Here is a 23209-nt window from a genome sequence, read left to right as displayed (position 1 = left end):
AGCCTGTTGTGGTGGAAAAAATCTCCTACTGGCCAGCATCAAAACAGACTGAACTGTTATTAACAATATAAATACACACACATACAAAAAGTATATTTACTTTTTACTGGGATTTGTGGCCAGACAAGATCCTTGTGAAGCCATACTCAAGTATGTAGTGTGAGCTGCAGTGAGGTGAAAGAGCTCAGTGCAGTGGACCAAAGGGGCTGCCTTAGATGCACGACCAAGTAAAATATGAATGGTTGGATATCTGGATCTAGCTAGAAATGACTCCTTAAAAACTAACCCTCAAGCTTTTTTTTATGATTCTGACCATGAGAGTGTACAAATTTTCATTTTCAACACTGACTGGAAAATCCTGTCACTAAGGAACTGTTTTCAGAAATAAAAAACTTGCAATGACACATCAAACCCACACCAAATAAACAAAAAACAAACAAACACCAAAAACCAGCCAACCAAAAAACAGCTTTTGGGTAACAGATAAAATCTTTTTCCTAATTTTATTTATGTTCCACAGTCTATGTCAATATGGTGGCCCAAAGCATCAGTAAAGTCTTGAAGCGAATGCAAATTCCCTGAGTGTCCCCAGCTAGTTGGAATTGTTTTGCTTTGCAGAGTAGTTTTGGTGTGCATCAGCTCGACTGCTCCTGGAGAATGCTAAGCCAGAACTGGTTGGGATGCAACCTAATGTGCTCTAGTTCATAATGGAGACCTGAGAATCTGAGTCAATGCGTGGTTCTTTGGAGGGCTTCACAACACATCCTTGGTGGGAATATTTGGTTCAAAGCACCAGTGCTTCGTCCAAAGAAAAACTCCCAGACTACCAACAGGTCAGATGCAGGGGTTTCAGCACCAAGCAGCTTCAATGTACTGATCCACCCAAGTCATAGGAAATAACTTTGGCCACAGCCTCACTGACTCGAAAGATGCTAAGTGTTAACTATTCCCTAATGAGGAGCAGCAGAGCTGTGATTTCAGCTCAAAGCAAATTATTATAGCCAAAGTCTAATAAATAAATCAGTGTTTATGCCAAGTCATAAGGAAAGGTGCAGCAGATTAGACATTTCCAAGCTATAGAAGGAACAAAGAACTGATGTGATACAAAAGTTTTTCACTTAAACAAATCAACAAAGTTCTGGTCCTATTATGACAACAGCTAGTGCTTTCTTACTGACTCTTCATGTTCAGCCAGTCCTGAACAATGTTATTAAAGTTACAGTTTCACTGTGTATTTTCTGTTTGATTGATAGCAGAACATTATCATCTTGCCACAGAATAAGAAGGAAAAAGTGAAACTCAAAGTGTTTTTAAAAGCTGATTTCAAAGTCAGCTTGGAGAGGTCTTTGATGGTTTCTGGTCCTTGGGCACCTGAGGTAATTCAGGCACCTGATAAGTTCATTCAAGTCCACGCTCAAACAAAATGGTTGTTTTTCCTCTCTCTTAACTTAGAAAAAAATCACTTGTCAATGTCAGGCTTTACAGGTAAAAAGTAAAACACTCTGCACCAGAGACAGACCTGTTCTTCTAGAAGACAAAGGATTTTCTTCCAACTATTATTACATATATGGGATAATAAAGACATCCTGGAAAATTCAGTTAGCTTCAGTTATCAATTCAATACAAAATACTGCAAATATTTCTTCAGCTTTTCATCTTGTAGCTTTTCATCATAGATTCACTATTTTGTGTGTTTATACAGTTCTAGCATGTGTGTTCATATCATGTGAACAGAGCTGATGCCCACACTGGGAATTTTCTTTCCTTTTTTGTGTATAGGACTGTTGCAGTTGCTAAAAGCTACATTCTACTGAAGATGACCTATATTTACTGCATTTTTATACTCTATCTTCTGTAGTACATTACTCTTAGGAGGCTGGGACATTGTATACTATAGCAGGTATATACAGGTTTATATTATAGATTTCAGCTGCTTAATTTCAGTGACAGAGGGCAATAGAATGGTAGCCAGGTAAGAAACCTGTTAAAAGCATGTTATTTGAAGGATAAAAAAAAATATACTTCTTTTTCTTTCAGTCTCAGGGAGCTAGGGACATGATCTTATTAAGCTACATACAGTTACTTAACTTACATGAGACTGTATATCTTGATAGTAAAAAACCTCCCTCTCTTTGGTGCAGAAAAACTGTATGTCCAGCCAATTTCAACAAGCACAACAAGGGCTTTGCATGTCATGGACTCAGCCAGTGACCAGCAAAACTATGTCCAAAAAAGTCCAAAAAAATGGGCTTCTGGAGAACACAACACAACTTTAACACTGCTGTCCCCATATAATGTATTTGAGGCAGGTAAACTTATATCAATGTTACACAAAGATGAGAGAGGAATTCAGACCTTGCCTTGTCCTAATTCCACATGCTTCTACAAAAGGATGGGCATCCAGCTAAACACTTTGATTTTCTAATTGGAAGGTGATCTCCAGTGAACTGCTTGCTCCTTCATCTCTTCCTGACCTGATACCTCCACCCTGCTTACAGAGAGGAAAAGCTGAAAAACAAAAAGCCCTATTTCCATTTCCTTAAAGCAACAAGCTCATGACCTGAGAGGAGCCATCTGCAGAGAGGAAAGACAGTGGGTGAGTGAATGAGGTAGGTACAGAATGAGGCCAGCCAAAACTTCACCAGAATCACAAAATCACAGATCATCAAGTCCAACTCTTAAGTGAATGGCCCACACGGGGATCAAACCCGTGCCCGTGGTGTCATTGGCACCCTGCTCCTCCTACCAAGCAATGTTTGGATCTGAACAGAGCTGCGCAGAGAGAAGAAGGAACAGAATGAAGACAGAATCCTTTGCCAGCCAAAGGTCAATAGCTAATCTAAGTCTTGAAATATTACTTTGTCTCAGAGAGACCTAAGGTGCCCCATTCCTCACAGCCATTGTTGGGAGCCAGGTCAGAGGCCCCTTTGGCAGCACTCTGGTAGGAAGGATGAGCTAGGGCACCCCAGCTCTCCACACCCACCTCTGGGCAGCAGCCACAAAGCCAGGCCCTCCCTTTCTGGTTGGTAGATCCATAAGTATTCATTCAAGTTACTGCATTTATTGAAAGCCCCAGCTTGCAATCTGTATTTCTAGTGTAGGAGAGTAGTGACTTCCAGAGGCATTTAAAAAAGGACATTCTTCTTTGGCATATTTCCTGTTTGTTTTTTTTTTTTTTAATGTGGGTGGGTTGTATGTCACCACTTATCTGAGGGGACATGAACTAAGAGCAGGGCATTCCAGTCCTGGAAAGGTATTCATCCCTCCTAGGTAGCAGCTAGGACTTTGGGCAGCCTATAGGAATGCCCAAAGCTCTGTGCAGGGCCACAGGCTGTCTGCAGAAGGGGATTCAACTGGAAATGTTGAGTTGTTGTTGTTGTTGTTCACTTTGCAATTTCAGCAGCCACTTCACAGTGCAATCAGATCTCCTTCAGTGCCTTCTGACTGAGTAGTCAAAAACTTTACTCTGGAGCCCAGGACAGGCGACAGATTTTTTTTTTTACACACTTCTCATTTGGGAAAGTGATCCTATTTCCTGGCTACTTGGAACACACCGTATTCAGTAAGAGAATTCAGAGTCCCAGATATGGTGGAGCCAGAATGACTGCAAATAAATGGAACTGCTACACACAGATTTGCCACTGAGCAAACACAGTGACTTAAGAGGAGACTATAAACTGGGAAAAAAGAGAATGTGGAGTGGAAAAAGTATTTCAAATGTTGATCCTGCAGAGAATTTTACACTAATTGCTTTTGACAAACACTGAGAATGAAAGGCTGCATCAATATGCTAACATTACTCACAGCAAAGTGTGGTTTTAGACCACCACAACATTCATCTTCTGACTGATCTCTCTGCATCTTGCAGACATCCAGCAGACAGATGAGAGCAAGCCTAACATGTCTGGGTTTAATTGGACATGCCCTCTTCTGCCCACAGATTTTGTCTGGAAGGAAGGGAGAATCTGAGGATTGTCTTTACATTTATGTGGGATTTCTGCAAGCCCAATGGCCCAGCTGGAACTACTATGTGGCACCAACGCCAGGTTACTCAGTGTCCAAAAACCCCAGATGTCTCCCCAGCATCTGCACAGATCAGCTGCACAGACTCTGCCAGCAAGTCCAACACTTCCCGGAAGTGTCAGAGGGGCTTGTGGTGCACGTTGGAATCAGCTGCAAAGCCAGGGCAGAGCAAATTCAACGTTTCCCAAAGCACTGGGTTTGTGGCACACATGCAGGCCATCTGTGCAATGCACAGATGATCTTCTGGCACTACCTCGTTATGTTTTAACTTGACTAACTTTGCCAGCATTCTGCAGAAAGACACACAGCAGCTCTGGACTAGAAAGAGAGCCTAAGGAAAAAGATCTGATATGAACCCTGGCCACCATTTCTGCTATAACTAGGGATACATTTCTAAACTTGGCTCTTAACAGCTACAGTGCTAATATATGTTGACCCAGAAGTGCCAGGAGTTCCAGTCTAGAGATCCCACGCTGGCACCATGCAAGCTAGCTGTTGGTATGAAGGTTGCAAAAAATATCCTTCTGGGAATCTGTTTGGGAGGGGTAAGGCATGTTCAGCTGCTGGATATGAACAGAAAGAAAAGGTTACTAAGTTTTACTTCTGTTAGAAAGTAAAATGCGTCAGAATCTGATTTTCGGTGGGCAACAGGGTGAAAAGGAAGATGCAACCAAACCTTTCTAGTCTCCTTCTTGTTTCTGAAATAACTCAAAAAAATATTTAGAGAAAGAAGAAACTGCAGTACTTTTAATCATCACCAGCAGGTCTTTAACCTCACAGGAAACAGAAAAGGAAAGACACATTGTAAAATATCCAGACAGACTAAAGGTTATTTTTCTTTCCCTTGGGATGAAACATTGCATCTCGCCTTAAGGACAAATATGCATCTGCTATATACACACTGTCACACAGAACATCCACATCTCTTCACTGTCACTCGATAGTGGCACACTAAGTTTACATTGGAAAATAGAGATAGGCACGGCAGCGGTGAGCAAGTCAGGGAGCAACATGATAGAAAAAAACCAAGACACTTCCCCACAGTGACAGAAGGATTGACCCAAGCCAGATATATTTGGTGGCTGTGTATTTAAAAACATGTACATTGCATCAAAAGGTAATTGTTGGGGAATCTGAGTTGGGAGGTAGGAATTTGGTCTGATAAAGCAGCCCAGAGCAGAATATATTTGCTAGAGCTCAGCAGCTCCTTCCCTTCGTGGATTTGGGGCAGTTCACAAAACCTGCGGGACACACAACAGCAGCACACAGTAACCAGGCCAGCTGGGATGGTCACAGGAGGCTGAGGGGCAACTAAACTTGTGCCACCCCTGCCACACCTTTTCACCGAGGTAAAACACCTTGGCTGAAGAATGGCTGGACACCTGAACACATTCCTACACACAGAGACAATTTCTTTAGGTTCTTGCAGTCAGTTGCTTCATTTTTCAGCCTCTAATCTAAGCCCAGGGGACACCAGCTGACAGTGTGGCTGCAGAGCCACTGTTGATAATGCACACGTTAGGGTAGGACCCTTTCTCTCTTTGAAAGCCTGAGGGCCAACAAGGGGTGGCAGCGCTTCGAGTCAAGCGCTCATTCCCTCAGGACTCTGGAGCAGGAGGGACTGCTTCACTGACCACCATACACAGGGCTGTTGGGGTCTGCTTGCCCTTCTGAGGCCACTGTGTCATTCAGGGAACCAGAAGGGCTCCTACTTTTCATAGCTAGGAGCACAGACAAGGGAGATTTTCATCTCCAACTCTTTGTGCCTCCAGAAGGAGGGTGGAGATGGGCCTTCCAGCAACACACCACTGCTGTTAATGAGAAGGCAGAGGGGGAGCTGTGGGTAGAAAGGAGGAGGTTGAACACATGGATGGTTCTTGCTGTAGTGCTTCAGGACCTGCTGCTTACTCTTACATGCTGGTAATGTACTTAAGCAGCAGGAAGAGATAATACTGTGTAAAGCTTCTCTTAAATGTGACATTATCAGCAAACTCACTCTTTGATAATAACATCAGTTGCACCAGGAGAGGTTTAGATTGGATAGTAGGAAAAATTTCTTCACCAAAAGGGTTATCAAGCATTGGAAAAAGCTGCCCAGTGGAGTCACTATCCCTGGAGGTATTTAAAAGACATGTACATGTGGCAATTGAAGACATGGTTTAGTGGTGGACTTGGCAGTGCTGGGGTAATGGTTGGACCTGATGATCTTAATGGTCTTTTCCAACCTAAAGAATCCTATGATTCTATTTACAGACAAACAATGAGAAATGACAAGATGGAACCACTAAATTAAATTAGCAAAACCAGTCAAGGGTGCTGTGCTGCCAGTTGTGGGGCCAACTTTCACAGTCTCCATGCCAAGTTCTGCGCAGGGGTGCGAGGGTAAGTGGGCAGAAGCAGGTCACACCACCCTTACACATGGAGAAACGATGAAACACTGGGTTCCCAAGTCTGCATAAAAAATACTAGAAATCCTTGAGCCTTGCCTTAGCTTAACCACCCCAACATGGCTTCCAGGGACAAAAGTCACCTGCACACTCCAAGGGATGGAAACAACCTTGGACAGTTGCTGACAGAGGCCAACTCGAGCAGTTGAGCACAGGGGCAGATGCCTTGTCAGGGTGCGAATAGCCCATACGGAGATGTGCTCTCTTCAGCGGTGCACCCCCACCGTGCAGCTGCTGTCCTTTCCACAAAAGGCAGGCACCATCGCGGCAGCTGTGTCAGGGAGCTCGGAGACAGATGTTCAGGTGAGCCCTAATCTCTGGGGAGAACAGCAAGACTCATCCAACACCTCGCTGTCATAGGGCGGAGAGGGTAGCTCCTTCCTCTGTAGTTCCTCTCCGGCAGGGTTTACAGCTTAGGTACGTCCCTCTTCTACTGACTGAGAGAGCTGAGCCGCTCGCTGAGGGCTTCTGGGGAGACAGAGCCTGTGTATGGGCTGGGATGGGGGGACAAGACCAGGAGAGCAGATGGAGGGAGAAGGGCTGCTGTTCCGGCAGGATTGAGGTGGTGGGATTGCTCAGCACACCCTGCCCCACTGCACCGTCCCTGGGAGCCACAGGCTCAGGGCTATGGTGACAGTAGTGCCACCGACAGCCAGCGCCTGCCACTTTTGAAGGCTGGTGCCACTGTTCCAGAGGAGGCCTTTGCCAAGGACTGGCACCGAAGCTGTTAACTTCCCTTAGGGGAAATCGAGCTGGGATTTCACATCTTGAAGAGGCTGGGCTTTCAGCAGCAACACCGCAGAGGGTGGGGGACACAAATCCCTTTAGAGAGAGCCTGAATTGCAGCAGAGCTGAACAGCTTGAGCTGCAGAGGGGCCAGAGGAATCTCTCACTGCTCCACACCCTGTAAATCCTTTGCTAATTGCTTTATTGCCATTATTTGTGAAGATAAAGGAAAAGGATTAATTAGCTAAGAAAGAAAAGCTCACATCTCCCTAGACTGGCTTCATTAATTGATACGGGAGGGAGAAAAATCAATTAACAAATTCCTTTACCTTCCTGATCAGTCTGGAAACAGAGCTGTGGTGCTTTTTGGGGGGTGGGATTGTGAATGATAAAAAACAGTCTGTTCCCCAGCCAGTTACAATACATTCATTCAGCACTTTGCAGTTTACACCACTCAATGTGGTGGTCTAAAGACTGTGTTTTGCAGATATTTTGCAGTTCTATGACAACAGGCAGAAACATAAGGATGTGAATGAGGTGAAGCTTATGGGCACCAAGTCTCTAATTTTGCTGCCTCACTCTTAGCAGAGATTATGATTATGGCAAGAAACATATAGCTCTAAAAATAATTATAACGTGGACACTGATGGCCCCTGACATTGTAAATCAGCACGGGGTTTTCTGCAATGTATGAGGAGGAGCAAAAGAAGCAGAATGGACAAGAATACCACATATTGCATTTCTTCCTGAACCTTTATACAAATCCAGAGCAAGACCCAGACACCGGAATCTACCCAAGATTCCTTTCGTGTGGCATATTAGTTGAAGGAAATGAATGGTCCCCCAGGATAAGGCCTCAGAGGAAAGGAAGTATTTGATGAATGAGGTTAGAAAGGTCTCGGTCTAGCTGTGTCATGCCTCAGTAAGGGCTTCTCCAGACAAGAATGATAGTGGTTTCCACTGTGTACACAAACAAGGGAGGATATTCAGCATCTGGGTTGCAATGTATAAAAAACAAACAAACAAACAACAACAACCATCAAAAACCCAACTCCGCCTATTTCTACAGTTTCATCTAAAGCAATTGGAGCAAACCAGATGTAATGTATTCAACTGTTTAAGCACCATAAATCATTACTTTGTGTTAAAAAACAAAGATGGGGGGGAGCTGTAGTTGTCAACTGGGAATTACACAATATGAATCTGATGTCTTGGGCAGTGATTCTTAAGTTTTGCTGTCACTGTCTCCCAGGGACAAAATTAGTGAAGAAAGGAGAAAAAGAGCACAGGCAATGAAATAGAGAGAAAAAACTGCAAGAGAGGGACAGAGCAAGCTAATAAATAAAACAAGAGCCTGAAGGGAAGAGCTGCTTTGTCAGAATATAAATATTTCCCTTCCCCTTTTATCTTTAATGCAGTGCGAGGAGCTTATTAAGGGGAAGTGCATTTCTGTCCCTGGAGTCCATCCACATAACCACGTAGGGAGCTCGGTCCAACACAACCAGTGCAGCCACGCACACATAAACTCTTCTCTGCTGGAAACAAATGTAATGTACCAAGTAATAAAAGGGAAAAGCAGGAACCCATGGTGGTCATTACAACTCTTATCTTGCCGGCCCTGGTGCTGCTTTACATGGGCGCCAGTGCTGCCAGGGGCCCTGGCCAGGGAGCTCTGCTCTTCTTGGGTCTCAGTTGCAGCCTGGGAAGAACAAGCCCTGTCCTCCTGGTGCTGCAATTAAGGGAGAACCAATATGGCAGTTCATAACAAAGCCAAATTTGGGTTTGGGTGAACAAAAAGAGGGAGTGTTTGAGAGCATGTGTAAAGAGGGAAATGCTGCACTATGAAGAGACCACAGCTGTGCACTAAGTGCTGAGGAAGAAGCTTTTCCTTTTAACCCTGGCTTGGCAGAGCTGTGCCCAGCGGCCAGGCTGGGCCTCGCCCTCCTGCAGGGCCACACTGGGTCCCCTGCCCAGAGAGGACAGTCAAGCATGAAGCAAAATTTTGCGCTAATGGCTCCTCTCTCCCGGAGATCTGGTTTCCAATAATGACTTGGTTCCCCTTCCCAGTGCTGGCAGCAGCAGCTCTTTGCCGGCCCTTCAAGATGTTCGACCATATGGCTGCACAAAGCTGCACCATCAGTCAAAGCCTCCAAGTCAGGAAGGGGACAGTTTCAAATTGCTGCCAGCGGATGCTTTCCCACTCTTTGCCTTGCCTGAGCTGTCACAGATACAGGTGTCAATCTGGCTTCTTTACTGCTTCGTTCTTTTCATCTGCCCTTAAAAAAAAAAAAAAAAAGAAAGAAAAAAAGAGGGGGGGAAGGAGAGAGCAAAAAAAAGAAGAGCTTTGCATTTCCTCTGCTCAGGCCTTAAATTGGAAAAATGAAGGGAATTCATTGTTGGTGCTTGCTGATCCCTCCACCCCTACTGTTGCACCACTGTGGCCCTTTGAGCATGACAAAATGAGCTCCCCAGGCTTGATTATGCAAGGCACTAATTCCTCCTCCAGTCAGGAGGGTGCTTGGGCTCAGTAGTTATATAATTTGGGTTTACCCAGCTTTTGGGTTTGCTTCTGTTTATAGAGGTAAACACTTGGCATTTTTACATTAAAAATGAACCAGATTTTTCTTTTAACTGTATGCTTGTGAACAGGAGAAGACTATCACATACAAACCCTTTTCAAGTATTTTTCAGAAACATTTGCGTTTTCCCCCATGATGTTTCCACGTGAGTTCCTATCTCAATTGCCATTTTTTCATCATGTTTGAAAAAGAGATGACTTCGAATACTGACTGTAAATTTAATTTTCTTGGGAAGGTTTTCAACAAGGAATTATTTTCAAAAGTTATTTTGATAAAAATATGGTGAAAAATATGTACCTTCAAATCAATACTTTTAAAGATGGACAGAAGCAATAATGACTGTTTATACAACACCCGTGCCAGTTCTTGGATTTTTTAGTTGGCCTCATTAGGAAATAAGGCCTCAGACTCTAGGGAATTAGTCTAGCAAAATACTATTTGTGTTGGCTCTCATCTGTCTGGCTTCAGTTGTAGCTTTCCTGGGGTGGATAAATGCCTCTGAAGAAGCTCAGAAGTGGCCTGTGTCTCCTCCCCACCCACAGTCCCGGTGGTGGGCACGCAGAATCTGAGAACATCATAATGGGAGAGTCAATCTAGCTTAAAAAAGCCCAAACAACAACAAAAACCATCCAGTTTTAAGATACATGCATTTGAAGCAAATCTAATTTTTAGATCTTTGATGTTTTAAGCACAGCTACCTTAGAAACACTTGGAAAATGGAACCTTTCTCTGAAAAACTGTTGAGTAAATTTGGAGTCTGGTGAATAGCTATTATTGAGCTCCTCAGGTTGCTTCAGAGAGCCCAAACTCACTGTATCTGCATAATATCTAGGGACCTACGCCTGTAGACTTTACTCACAAACAGCTGACCCTTGTGGTCAGGGAGAGTGTTGAGTCACAGACACAGAAGAAAATCAGATGGCTGCAGCAGCTCCCACCACCCTGCCCTGCCCTGCTGCTCTCCCGCAAGCAGCTGCCCCTCACACAGTGATCTCTGGGCCAAAAGTAATGTGGCTCCAGGAATCACCTCAGTGATCACCCAGCCCAAAGAAGGGAATTAAGCCAGTGCCAAATCTGAACTGCTCTAACACAGTGAGCTACCCAAGGGCAGCCCTAGAATGGCTCTGAGCTGAGCACAGATGTCCTTGCCCTGGAGGAAGTGATCCCTGGCACAGGGCAGAGGGACGTCTGGGGACAGTCACCACTTCATCCGTCCCACTTTCCACAAGCTGTTTCATGAGTCACCACCCTTCTCTACCACAATGAGAACTTGCATGAATAAGAGCTCACTGGGCAGAAAATGTCTTTACTGTTGTACCTAGAAAAGCATCAAGGATTGCACTGCACTTGGATTATAGCAATGATGCATTTTAGAAGCCTACTGCCTCCCTAACCAGGAGCCACTGGCATGATGCTGCCGCACTCAAATTCATGCTAAAACAGCTTAAAGCACTTCACAAACGCCCACAGATCAACAACCTTAAAAAAATGCTATCAATGTCCATACAGAGTTGCCAGGATTAGCACTGAAACCATCACCAACACACCATGTGGGGCAGCTTCTAGGATGCGACTGGAGGACTTGTTTGCTCTGCCCATAAAATCATTGCTTTAATATTAGATCTCGTTTTCCTGCAGTATCACCATCAGCAACAACCTTTATGAAATTAAAACTAGTAGGAGTTTGGCAAAGACACCAGCATTAACATTTCTGCTTCTGCAATTGCACTTTAATAGCTCTCAGCAGCTGGAATTTCGGTTTTCACACCCCAGGCAAAACCCTGCACCCACAGCAGCCCGGGGCCGGGAGTCAGGGTCAAACAGAGGGATGCCATCAGCTGCGTTCCCAGCATCACTTCCTACCCCTCAGGTCTTGCCGCGATGCTCGGTTATCGCCCCACCGGCGGGACCTGCTCCCGCCCGGCCCGCACAACTCCCCCGAAGGAGGTCGGAAGCAGCACCGCGGGGCAGGCGCTCACCGCGGCCTCCCCGGATCACTCACATCAGAAAAAAACAAGCAACCTGCCAACCTTTATGATTTCCTTCAAAATAATTTTTTTATTATTACTCTAGGAGTAACTTCTGCTTCAGAAGAAACCCTCAAGTTTATTTGTAGACACACTCGAGTAGCACAAGCTTAGGACGCTTCAGAGTGCTACAATATTTACATTTTCAGAGATATTTTGTATCTTTGAAATTTTAAAACACTGCTGCTTTCTAAAATGGCTAGTGAAGTCTCCATGACATGGTAGTATGGATTTCTGCCTATTGAAAAATGCAACATAAATATGAGTGAGTCCATTGTTAAAATGACGGCTTTATTGTACATATGTAGCAGCCGACCAAAGTATGGCTTTTTGGCTCACTATCAGGGCAATAAATTATAATCATCAAAATAAAATCAGCTCACCCCAACAACATGGTTCAACAAAAGCCCAACAGCAAACTGGATCCCGTTGTACTCGTGTAAGCAAAGCAAATGAGAAATAGAGTTACAATTTGAGCTTGGGTGCTGTACAGCTCCCCTTGAGAGGCTGAGAGTTTCCAGTTCTCTCTAAACTCAAAGGGATGATCTGTGGGAGCAATGAGAGCAGGACCTGTTATTTTTAGAACTCAGGAGTGAAACAATCTACCACATCAAGCACATAAGAATTTAGCAGCAAATTAGGATTTGAGAGCTCTGAGTACCTTCCCCAGACTGAGTCTGTGGATTACAAAAGATCATGATGTATCTTAAGTCACGAACATTTTTAATCATTTAAAACCAAACAAACCGAGAAAAAACCCCAAAAACCAACCAAACAACCCCCCCCCCCAAAAAAAAAAACCAAAACAACCACCAAAACCCACTAAAGATTGAGAAAAAAACTCTATACAAACATACACACAGTCACATAAAGTAGCTTAATCTCCATTGTTCTGAGATCTAGCCAAGAAAAGAAATTGTAACTATGGTACAGCAATATAGGGACTGCAAACACTGTGTGGACTGAGACTAAATTCAGAGTGGAATTGCAGACCAGTCTTACTCTGAATTTCCCAGCTTTGGTAGGTGCAAACCAGACATAAGATACGTTATTTCTTTTTAGCCTATATGAGAAAATGTTACATGCAGTGGAAATCTATTTCAGACAGCAGTGTTTCTTTAGCAGAATGGGATTTCTCTGATGCTTTGCTTTGCTCCATCTGCTTCTAATTATTGCTCAATTCAAACAGCTATTTCTGCATTGACTTGCAAGAATCTCAAAAGGCACCTTCTACGTAGGCAAGAAGCATAGCCCATAAATAATTTCAAAAAGTATTAAAGAAGGGAAGCTTCATAGCTTTTCATTCCAATCTGACTGTGTGGTATTTAAATAAACCTCTGTGGCTTTCCAGTAACATAGTAGGAACTCCCAGGTGGCGGGGCTGGGGGAAGAGAGGGAGGAGAGCACTAAACATACTAATGAACATGTAATTAAGAAAATGGGCCCTCATTCCCTGCAGAGACTCCATGAGGAGGGAGCTTATTTGAAGTGCTGCTTTCGGGTTCCCCTCCCTCCAAGGAAGGAAATCAGCTGAATATCTCCAGCACCATTCAGAGTACCATTGGTCCCAGCTCCGAGGGAGTGCAGTCGATGCAGACTGACACCAAGACGGAAATCAGAGTTTAGAAAGGACTGATTAAAAAAAGCTAAAGGAGAGCATGTGATGTTGGTCCACAAACCTCAGGATGAGAGCTGTCTGCAGGCATTGGTGTCAGCCCTCTGCCCCCTCCCTTAGCAGCACTGCAACTTAGAAATGCAGGTTGGCTCTTGTGGAAAGGGAAATTCTCCATACAGCAGAATCACCCATCTCCAGGGCTTGCAGGGATACAGCAAGCAGTAACTTCACACAGCAAACATTCATGAGACCTCAAAGCAGGGAATCATCTCAGCAAGGTGTGATTGGGACCAAAGGCAGAAACAACTCTGTTCAAGGGTTTAACTAGAATTGTGGAGCACAAGGGTTAATTTATGCAAGCCTGTCAAGAAGAGGGAAAAGAAAAGTAATTAAAATGTTTGTTTCTCTTTCCAGTGCAATTTTGAAAGTGGAGTTGGTTAAGGAAATTTTACGCTAAACATGGGATGGTAGCAGCGATTGGTAATTTAAGCATTCACAGGAGGAGGAGACAGGATTTTGTAAACAGAGGCTTAGGAATTCCTCAGCCTCTTTAGACATCTGGCAGATTTTGTATTGAATAACAGCTCTTCTTCCCTTGTTTTCTAAGCTTTGGAAACAACATATTCCTGGAGGCTGCACTCATCTTTAGTGAGACTTAATCAAGCAAAGATAAACCGTTTGTTTGAACATCAGGCAGTGGCTTCCTGCCAATGTGATTGTTAGATGGCAGAACCACGTCCCAAGAGAGATGGCAATAGTCCCATTATTCAAGGCATTTAAAATTAGACCAATTATACCACTAGCACATGTAATAGCAGGGGCTAAGCAATATAATGGGTCTTTCCCATCTCTTATTTTGGGCTAAGTCTGGTTTTTCTTCCTACATAAACAAAGTTTGGGGCTTTGATGAGCATCCTGCTCTTCTGTTTCCACTGAAACAAGTGAAAACTTCCCATCAACTCAAACAGGAAAAGTGCAAGCCTTCAGTCTGTGCATTAAAGAAGATTTAAGATGCAGTCTCAAATGAATGAGTCTATAGAAAGACAAAAGTAAAATAAGGTGGGCATAAATGACAAAAGACATATCACAGTGCATTTGACCATTGCAGCATTCCCTCACAATCAAATGGTATAAACAGCAGGGTGATCAGAGCAACCAGTCACTATGTCCACACCAACCCTGGGGCTGGAAGCAAGGCATAATTCAGTGTTCACAACTATCGTGGCATCGTCTGCGGTGACTGGGAAATTTATGCACAAACTTGAGAAACTCAGCTGTATGATAGCTGTATGGCATTGGCTGGCACAAGGGAGGAGAACCAGTTTTCTCTAGCTTTTCTGCAGGCTTTGTAATTGTGCTGCTGCTTCAGGAAGTACCCAGAGATCAGATGCTAGCACTTGTCTTTGGCCTTGAAAACTAAAGGGGGGTTTACAAAAGAGGAATAACACAGAAGGAACAAAATCACTGGGTTTTGGAGGAATAGGGATATCTGACAGAGAGTCCAAAGTAGGTCAAGGATCCATGATGTGATGGAGAGGTCTGAGGGAATATAATTCTGAGAAGGGGAGCTTCAACCACAAAGACACTAGCCAGCTTCATAAAAAACACTGCATTGTTATGAGAACAGGGTAGGGAAGGGTATATTTGGATCTGTAATAATTTTAGAGTCATAAAGCAAGGAGTGACTCTGCTTGAGACTTTTGCAGATCTGTGACTCATTTTCACAGACATTGGGAGAAGTTCAGGATAAGCTGGAGCCCTCATGAGACTGTGACTCCTGAAGGTGGCTGGCCCAGGGAGCCTTAGGCAGGTCCATCTCAAGCAGTTCTTCTGATGCTGCCCAGGCTGATATATCACACATCCCAGTGTATATAGAATCGGCCAAAATCAGCTAAAGCAGTCTGGGAAGTGTCCACCCACCATACCAGGTCAGAAGCACCTTTTAAGATTTTAAGGATCAGATAGTAAGTTTGTACGTGCCTGTGCTAAATCCCGATTCTCAGAGTAGGATATTACTCCCTGACAGAAAGAGGACAGCAGACACAAGTGTCATCTCTTCCCACTGTTTCTGGAATCTTCCCTTTTTCATTTTGCAATATACTGCACCCTGACAGAATGATGACAGGACCCGGCTGATAATACTGCTGCCAGCAGAGAATTTGTCTTGTTAAAAAAGCACCTAGCCTAAGGAATTGAAATAAGGAGGGATTCTCTGCATGTTGTACCAAAGGGCCTCTGCAACCCTAAAACTGTGAGAAAGCAGATTAAATCTACTTTAAAGAAAGAGGGGAATTCAAAGTGTCATGCAAGGGTTAAAAGGTAACTGATGTCCTCACTTAATCGCTGAGTGGGGATGAGCAGATCAACTTCAACTGTTTTCTTATTCATGGATCTGCAAGATAAAGGCAATGATCGGCCTGATAGCTGATCCTTGTGAATGTTTCCTGAAGTTTCCCCAATTTGATCATAAATGTGGTGGGCAGTGCTGCTTCCCTATATCCTTTGGGATACTACTTCATAAACTAATAATTATCTTACAAATCCAAGATGCAACCAGCTTTTACCTTTCTCACTACGGGAAACCACATCCCCTCCAGCAGTATCCCCTTCCTTTTGTCACCCGTGCCCTCCCATATGCTCTTTTCAATCGGTTTCTCATATCTTCAATCTAATTTCAAATTGTTCCGTGGGGGGGGGCAGGGGCTTGCCTTCCCCACTCCCTGCCTGTGAAATACCAGGCTCTCCTGCCTCTTTACAGAAAGACTAGATGTCTTTGGTGAGCTCAAACAAGATGCAATTGAGAGTAATCTATCAGACTGATAGAAATGCAAGCAGATATAATAATGTGAACTTATTTTTAATTATGCAAATCATTATGTAAAACAGGCAAATGCATAATTTCCCCCCAGGCTCCTGGCATTTCTCCACTAAGCTTTAGGGAGTGCAAATTTTGATGTTCTTAGCTCAATAGCCTGTCTGATCATGTAAGACTGTATGTAAGTAAGTTTCAAAATGTCGAGGTTAAAAGTGTGATAGAAGTTGTTTACTATAATTAACTGGGACGAATCTCACAATTCAGGGGATCACATGGGACTTTGGCAGAGGTGGTTAGCAGGACAGCCAGTGAGGTGAGGGCCAGCGAGTGTCTGCAGGTGGAAGGAGAAGGGGGAAGCAATGGCCTTTGTTCTTCTGAGGGTAAGGAGGGTTGGAAGCCTTGCAACAGGTAGTCTGAAAATGTTCTCCCTCAGGCACTCAAAATAAGTGGTGGGACAGGGAGGGGGTGTTTTGTTTTGATTTCCCTCCCCCCATGGGAAGAGTTTTCTATCAGATGGGATAGGAAACAAGGAAAATTATATTGGCACCATTTAAGGAGGTTTTAAAACTGCAGAAAAAGACATCATGTAGGGATGCCACTCCTCACTTTGACTTGGAAGCTGAACTGGATTTATTTTTAAATGAGTAAAAGGACAGATAATTGTTCCTAACAATTCCTCCCTATGTACAGTAGTCTCCTTAGACACCTCCAGAGTTGGTATCAACACCAGAAACTGTAAATTTATTCTGGAATCTTGGACTTGCCAAGACTTTGCTTGTGAAGGTTCATTGCTGGTAGGCCATGTGGCATTCTCAGAACAATAGCAGTAAGGAGATTTTTAGAGAAATCCTTCTGAACTGCGATGTGGTTGCAATAGAGGACTTCTCAGATGCTGCAAAGTCTTGTGCAGCACGTTTTTTCTGGGTGACTGACAACCTGGCTAAGGGTGGCTGCTGTGCTTATGTGCTGATGAGAATCCCTCCTGTTGTGAGGAAATTTAAGTAATTTTGCAGGCTGCTGTTTGAAATGTGGCTGATGCTGCTTACAGAGGTTCTGGGTGCTTTGGAGTAACCTCGCATTCCACAATCTTGGAATTTTGATGCTGCTTTCTTTTCCTTTTCCTTTGTGTTTTTTTTTTTTTTTCTTTCTTTCTTTCTTTAATGTCCCCTGAAAGCTGTCAGAATGTCTTAGACTGACCTAAAAGCCTGGCATTTTCTCACACTATAGTATGCCATTTTGAGGCTGCCATTGCCTCTCTCAGTGATTGTTTCCCGTCTCCCAGTGGGTCTAAATTTAAAAAAAATCTTGGAATTTGGTAACATGCCCAAGGGACTTTCTTCATCCATCTTAGTAAATCCTGTTGCACATTCCTGCCATCTGGGATGGCCTAGCAGCATCATTCCATGGGATATGTTTACTCTCTTCTTATCTCCCTAAGAAATAATCTAGGACATAATCCTTCTTCCTTTCTGCCTACCCTTCCATTTTTTTTCCCTTTGGCTTCACTCAGATTCTACATTATGTCCATAAGTGTAAAGGAGCCACTCAGCATTTATAGCCTGTATCAGAGATCCCAGTCACTTTTTTGTTCATGCCACAGTTCGGATGAATGGCAAAAAATGAGACCAGTAGAAAACAGGGGTAGCCACTGATGCCATCTGCCTTGTAAAGTCTTGCCACTTGATTTGACATTCCTTACCCTGAATAGTTTCTGTCACTGCCTCCCTGTTGCTGGAAGATAGTTTCTTGCAATACAATTTTACTAGCTCTGAACTAGTTTCTTTACATACAGAAGTCAGAACGAGCAATGCATGAGGCAGAAAGTTTCTGTTTGCTTTACTTTGTCTGCATTGTCATTGCCTGCCAGTGAAACATCTCCTTTCATCCAGTGTTTTTCATAGTGAATATCAAAAAATGCTTTGCAGATGAAGTCAGCTACATAAGCCAAAGCGAAAAATAGAGGCTTTAAGTTGATTATTACAGATAGGTGACTCAACAGCTCATGGAGCGTTACAGAAAGACAGGGGAGAAAAAAACCAATAACCACCCCCCCCCCCCAAAAAAAACCCCAACTAACCAACCAACCAAGAACAACAAAAAACAACTGGAAAGAATAATATTTTTGAAAGTTACTAGCAGCCAAAGAACAAACAATAGGGTAGACAAGTTCATGTAAGTTTGTACCATGGGTGGTTATTTAGGTTAAGAGTATCACGAAAACCTGCTTAGTCACTAGGGGTGTAGAAAAGTAAGGAATTTCAGATAACAAGCCTTAACAAATTGAAAAACTGAAGTTCCTCCAAGGCACTCCCAAACAGCTATAACTGAGAATGAAGAAAATACTTATTTCTTTTCCAGAAACAACCTTTGCAGCCATAACTAGCTAGCCTTTCCCACATTTTTTTATATGCACAGTATTATATTTTAAAAATGTCCTCTTAAAGAGGAGTAAATTTATTTTAGTAAGCATGTTTCTAACTGTCAACTTCTTTTAACAAATGTAGCAAAAGCTGCAGCTCTGTGGTCTTAGTGTCATGAGGACACATTGTTTATGAGCAGGAGAGGATACGGAGAAACATTTGTCCAACAATTCCTGTTGTAGTTCTCTGAGCCAAACCCTGCTCTCTTGAACTGCCCTAGAGGAAGGTACAGATTGGTGTATTTGCTTAGTTACTAACAGGAGCACAGTCCTGAGCAAAGGAGTAAAAGTAAGAATTTGAGTAATACAGTTCAGGGGGACCTCTATCCTCAAGGGAGGGATGGGGTAAGTTGAACAACACTTGGCTGGAGTCTTTCTTTGAGCACAGGCTCCCACAGACCAGTGTGAAGGAAAAGCAGGCCTTGTTGCAGAGCTTTTGTCAGGCACCCCCATTCTGTGCTGCGGGGGACATGCTCTGCCTGCACGTTGGCTGGATGGTCCCTGCTCCCCCTGTTTCTGCGGTGCACCTCAAAACACAGCTGTGCTGCAAACCCCACATTTCTGTCCTCAGCCAACGTATGGCAGTCTAGCTCTGGATCCGCTCAGCTCTAGATCTGCTCAGCATCACCTGGCAGGGCAGTAACAGTCCTCTCCCGACCTATGCCATTTTCTCTCTTGTGGGCAGGCTGGGTGCTTTCACAGAGGAACTCCTCCTTTTATACAGCTTTTTCGAGTCTCTTAAGGAGTTGCAGCACTGCAGATGGGGATTTAAAATTTCTCCTCTCTGCTTAGGTAACACTGGACGTTTCAAAAAAAGCTGCCTTCCCCCAGCTAGGGCTTAGATCTGCATGAATAAAGCGTTTATTCTGCCAGCAAAAAGCAACGGTCATGCTGCGATAACAAATCAAACCCCCCCACGCTGGGGGAGGCGATGGCGCACAAACACGAACATCCCAACTACGCAAGAAGCTCATTCTACAAATGTACCCGGACGCTGTGGTTTTTAGTTCCCCCTTTTTTTTCTTTTTCTTCTTTTTTAATAACTCTGGGCACAGGCAGCTGTTCGCATTTTCAAAGCCTGCTCAGAAAGCAGCCAGTTAATTTTAGTTTCATCGGGCCACCCTGAGCGAGCAGCCTGGGCCCCCCCCCTCCGCCTTCCCGGCTGTGCCCTGCAGCGCGGGGGGTGGGGGCCGCAGGCGGCTCCTCCCGGCCCGGCCCGGCGGGGATGGGAAAAAGTTGTTCCCAACTTTTTTTTCCCCCTGGCGCGCGCTCCTCCCCCTCCCTTCCCCCCGCCTGGCCCCGCCCCCTACGCGGCGATTGGCGGGCGGGCGGGCGCGGCCCCGCCCCCGGCGCGGTTTGTGAATGGGGCCGGCGGCGGGGGCGGGGCCGCCGCGCCGGGGCCTTTTTGTGAGCCGGGAGCGGCGGAGCGGGAGCGGAGCGAGGCGGGAGGCGCACGGCTCTGCCCCGCACGCACAGCCCACAGCCGCGTCCGTCGGGAGCGGAGCCCAGCCGAGCCGCGGGGAGGATCGCGCAGTAATTGGATTTTAAAAGTTATTTAAGCCCCGGAGTAAAATACACGGCTCAGCCGGGCGCGGTAATAATCCGTTTAGCCGTAACCTAAATCCCCGGCGCCGGGGCCGCGCAGCCGGGCAGGGAGCAGCGCCTCCGCCTCGCCGCCGCCGCTGGACACTGTGGGGAGCTTGGCCGGAGCCGCCGCCGGGCTCCGCGCGCGTCTCCTGCCTCGCCGCCGCCTTCTCCGGGGAGAGCAGCTCCGGAAACTTTCGCCGAGGGAAGCGCCGCCGCCGCCGCGCTGCCAGCGCCGCCGCGCCGGAGCCGAGGAAGAAAGTCGCGGAGCTTCGGCGCGGAGCCGCGTTCCCCCTGCCGCCGCCCTCCGGGCGCCCGTTCCCCCTGCCCCACCGGAGGAGCCCCGCCGCCGCCCTCCGGGCGCTGATGCCCCTGGGGCGTCGTGCCGGCCGGCTCTGAAGGACTCCCCGAGGCTCTCCGCACCCCCGGCCGCCCCGGCAATGCGGGCTGGAGGAGGATGCGGCGGAGCGGCTGCCGCCAGCCGCCCCTGGCTGGGGCTGGCCGCCCTCCTGGCCGCCCTGCTCGGGACCCCCGCGGACGCGGCATCGCAGCAGTACCACGGCGAGAAGGGCATCTCTGTGCCGGACCACGGTTTCTGCCAGCCCATCTCCATCCCGCTCTGCACGGATATCGCCTACAACCAGACCATCCTGCCCAACCTGCTGGGCCACACCAACCAGGAGGACGCGGGGCTGGAGGTGCACCAGTTCTACCCGCTGGTCAAGGTGCAGTGCTCGCCCGAGCTCAAGTTCTTCCTCTGCTCCATGTACGCGCCGGTGTGCACCGTGCTGGAGCAGGCCATCCCGCCCTGCCGCTCCCTCTGCGAGCGGGCCCGCCAGGGCTGCGAGGCGCTCATGAACAAGTTCGGCTTCCAGTGGCCAGAGCGGCTCCGCTGCGAGAACTTCCCCGTCCACGGTGCGGGTGAGATCTGCGTGGGGCAGAACACGTCAGATGCCCCACCAGGGCCTGGCGGTGCGGCGGGCCGGGGGGCCACTGCCCACCCCACGGCTGGCTACCTCCCTGACTTTCTCACCCCACCACAGCCGCCCTCTGGTTTCTCCTTCTCCTGCCCGCGGCAGCTCAAAGTGCCCTCTTACTTGGGCTACCGGTTCCTGGGGGAGCGGGACTGCGGGGCCCCCTGTGAGCCAGCCCGGCCCAACGGGCTCATGTACTTCAAGGAGGCGGAGGTGCGATTTGCCCGGCTGTGGGTGGGTGTGTGGTCCGTGCTCTGCTGCGCCTCCACCCTCTTCACCGTGCTCACCTACCTGGTAGACATGCGCCGTTTCAGCTACCCGGAGCGGCCCATCATCTTCCTCTCGGGCTGCTACTTCATGGTGGCAGTGGCCTACGCCGCAGGCTTCCTGCTGGAGGAGCGGGTGGTGTGTCTGGAGCGCTTCTCTGAGGATGGCTACCGCACTGTGGCCCAAGGCACCAAGAAAGAAGGCTGCACCATCCTCTTCATGATCCTCTACTTCTTCGGCATGGCCAGTTCCATCTGGTGGGTCATTCTGTCCCTCACCTGGTTCCTGGCTGCAGGCATGAAGTGGGGCCACGAGGCCATAGAGGCCAACTCCCAGTATTTCCACCTGGCTGCCTGGGCTGTGCCCGCTGTCAAAACCATCACCATCTTGGCCATGGGGCAGGTGGATGGGGATGTACTCAGTGGGGTGTGTTATGTAGGTATCTACAGTGTGGACTCACTGAGGGGCTTTGTGCTGGCACCCTTGTTTGTGTATCTCTTCATTGGCACTTCCTTCCTGCTGGCTGGCTTTGTGTCCTTGTTTCGCATCCGCACCATCATGAAGCACGATGGCACCAAGACGGAGAAGCTGGAGAAGCTGATGGTGCGCATTGGTGTCTTCAGTGTCCTCTACACGGTGCCTGCCACCATTGTCCTGGCATGTTACTTCTATGAGCAGGCCTTCCGTGGCACCTGGGAGAAGACGTGGCTCCTCCAGACTTGCAAAACATATGCCGTGCCCTGTCCCAGCCACTTTGCTCCTATGAGCCCAGACTTCACTGTCTTCATGATCAAGTACCTCATGACCATGATTGTTGGGATCACGACTGGCTTCTGGATCTGGTCTGGCAAAACCCTTCAGTCCTGGCGACGCTTCTACCACAGACTCAGCACCGGCAGCAAAGGCGAGACAGCAGTATGAGACCCCCCTGTCCCCTCTGGCACACACACACTCACGCATGCACACATGCAGAGGAGACACATACTCGGCAGAAGGGCAGGGCAATGGCTCCCTGAAGAGGGAGGAAGGGAGGCTTTTCCAAACTTTTTCTTCCTCACAGAAGGTTTGAAAAAAAAAATAATAATAATTATCGCATAAAGGATCAGTCAAACTGTGTTCAGTGGTGCTTAGGCCCAGCTAAGTGGAAGAGGACTGAAAAAAGAGGCCACTGGTGGGATAGGAGAGTCCTTCACCCCAGGAGTCCCTCTACTTCTCTCTACCCCTTGCTACCCCTGTCCAGGAAAAAAAAACTCCAACCCAACTAAAATCATCCTGCCTTGCTTTGGACAAGAGGGAGGGGAAGCCAGATCTGTTGAGCTACCGCTGCCGAGAAGTAGCCCAATAATCCCTGAATTGCCGGGGCCGAACTGCAGCGCGGGCAGGGTAACTCCTGAGCCTGACTCGCTGCCTGCTCCTTCCAGCTCGGCGGAGCCATCACGTGAGTACTGCACAGCCGGCTACAGCCCGATCGTGTGCTGGGGAGATGCCTCTGTTCTGTCAGCTCACAAGTTCCTTTTTACCTCAGTGATACCTGTTGTAATTGTTTCAAAGTAAAAACTTGGCCCTCAGTCTGTTGTTCTTGCTGCTGTGGGGAAGGAGGGGGTTGCTATTCCACACCCTGAAAAGAAATGACTTGTTGCTTTTCAGCAGAAGGCTTTTCCCCCTTGCCTTTGTTCTAGGAGACAAAGGGGGAAACAAAAGTGTTTTCTATGTAGAAAGGCATAAGCATGGGA

The 23209-nt window shown here is 46.7% G+C and overlaps 2 protein-coding genes across 4 annotated transcripts in view; one reads left to right on the top strand and one right to left on the bottom strand.

Annotated features, from left to right (window-relative positions):
• The window catches only part of ALS2 (alsin Rho guanine nucleotide exchange factor ALS2), a 223082-nt gene that overhangs the window by 126745 nt on the left and 73128 nt on the right, over positions 1-23209 (bottom strand). The gene's annotated exons all lie outside the window — the stretch shown is intronic.
• Positions 19817-23044, top strand: FZD7 (frizzled class receptor 7). Its single transcript, XM_051787095.1, has one exon. The coding sequence runs from the start codon at positions 20676-20678 to the stop codon at positions 22395-22397; it is 1722 nt and encodes a 573-aa protein (XP_051643055.1). The 5' UTR covers positions 19817-20675; the 3' UTR covers positions 22398-23044.

Source organism: Manacus candei, unplaced genomic scaffold (assembly GCF_025592945.1).
Source record: "Manacus candei isolate 608988 ecotype Guabito, Panama unplaced genomic scaffold, ASM2559294v1 h1tg000023l, whole genome shotgun sequence".
Lineage (NCBI taxonomy): Eukaryota > Metazoa > Chordata > Aves > Passeriformes > Pipridae > Manacus > Manacus candei.
This window is presented reverse-complemented; position numbering and strand designations above follow the sequence as displayed.

What these genes read in the sequence shown, in the direction of transcription:
- FZD7 (XM_051787095.1), top strand. Translation starts at nt 20,676, where the DNA reads ATGCGGGCTGGAGGAGGATGCGGCGGAGCGGCTGCCGCCAGCCGCCCC.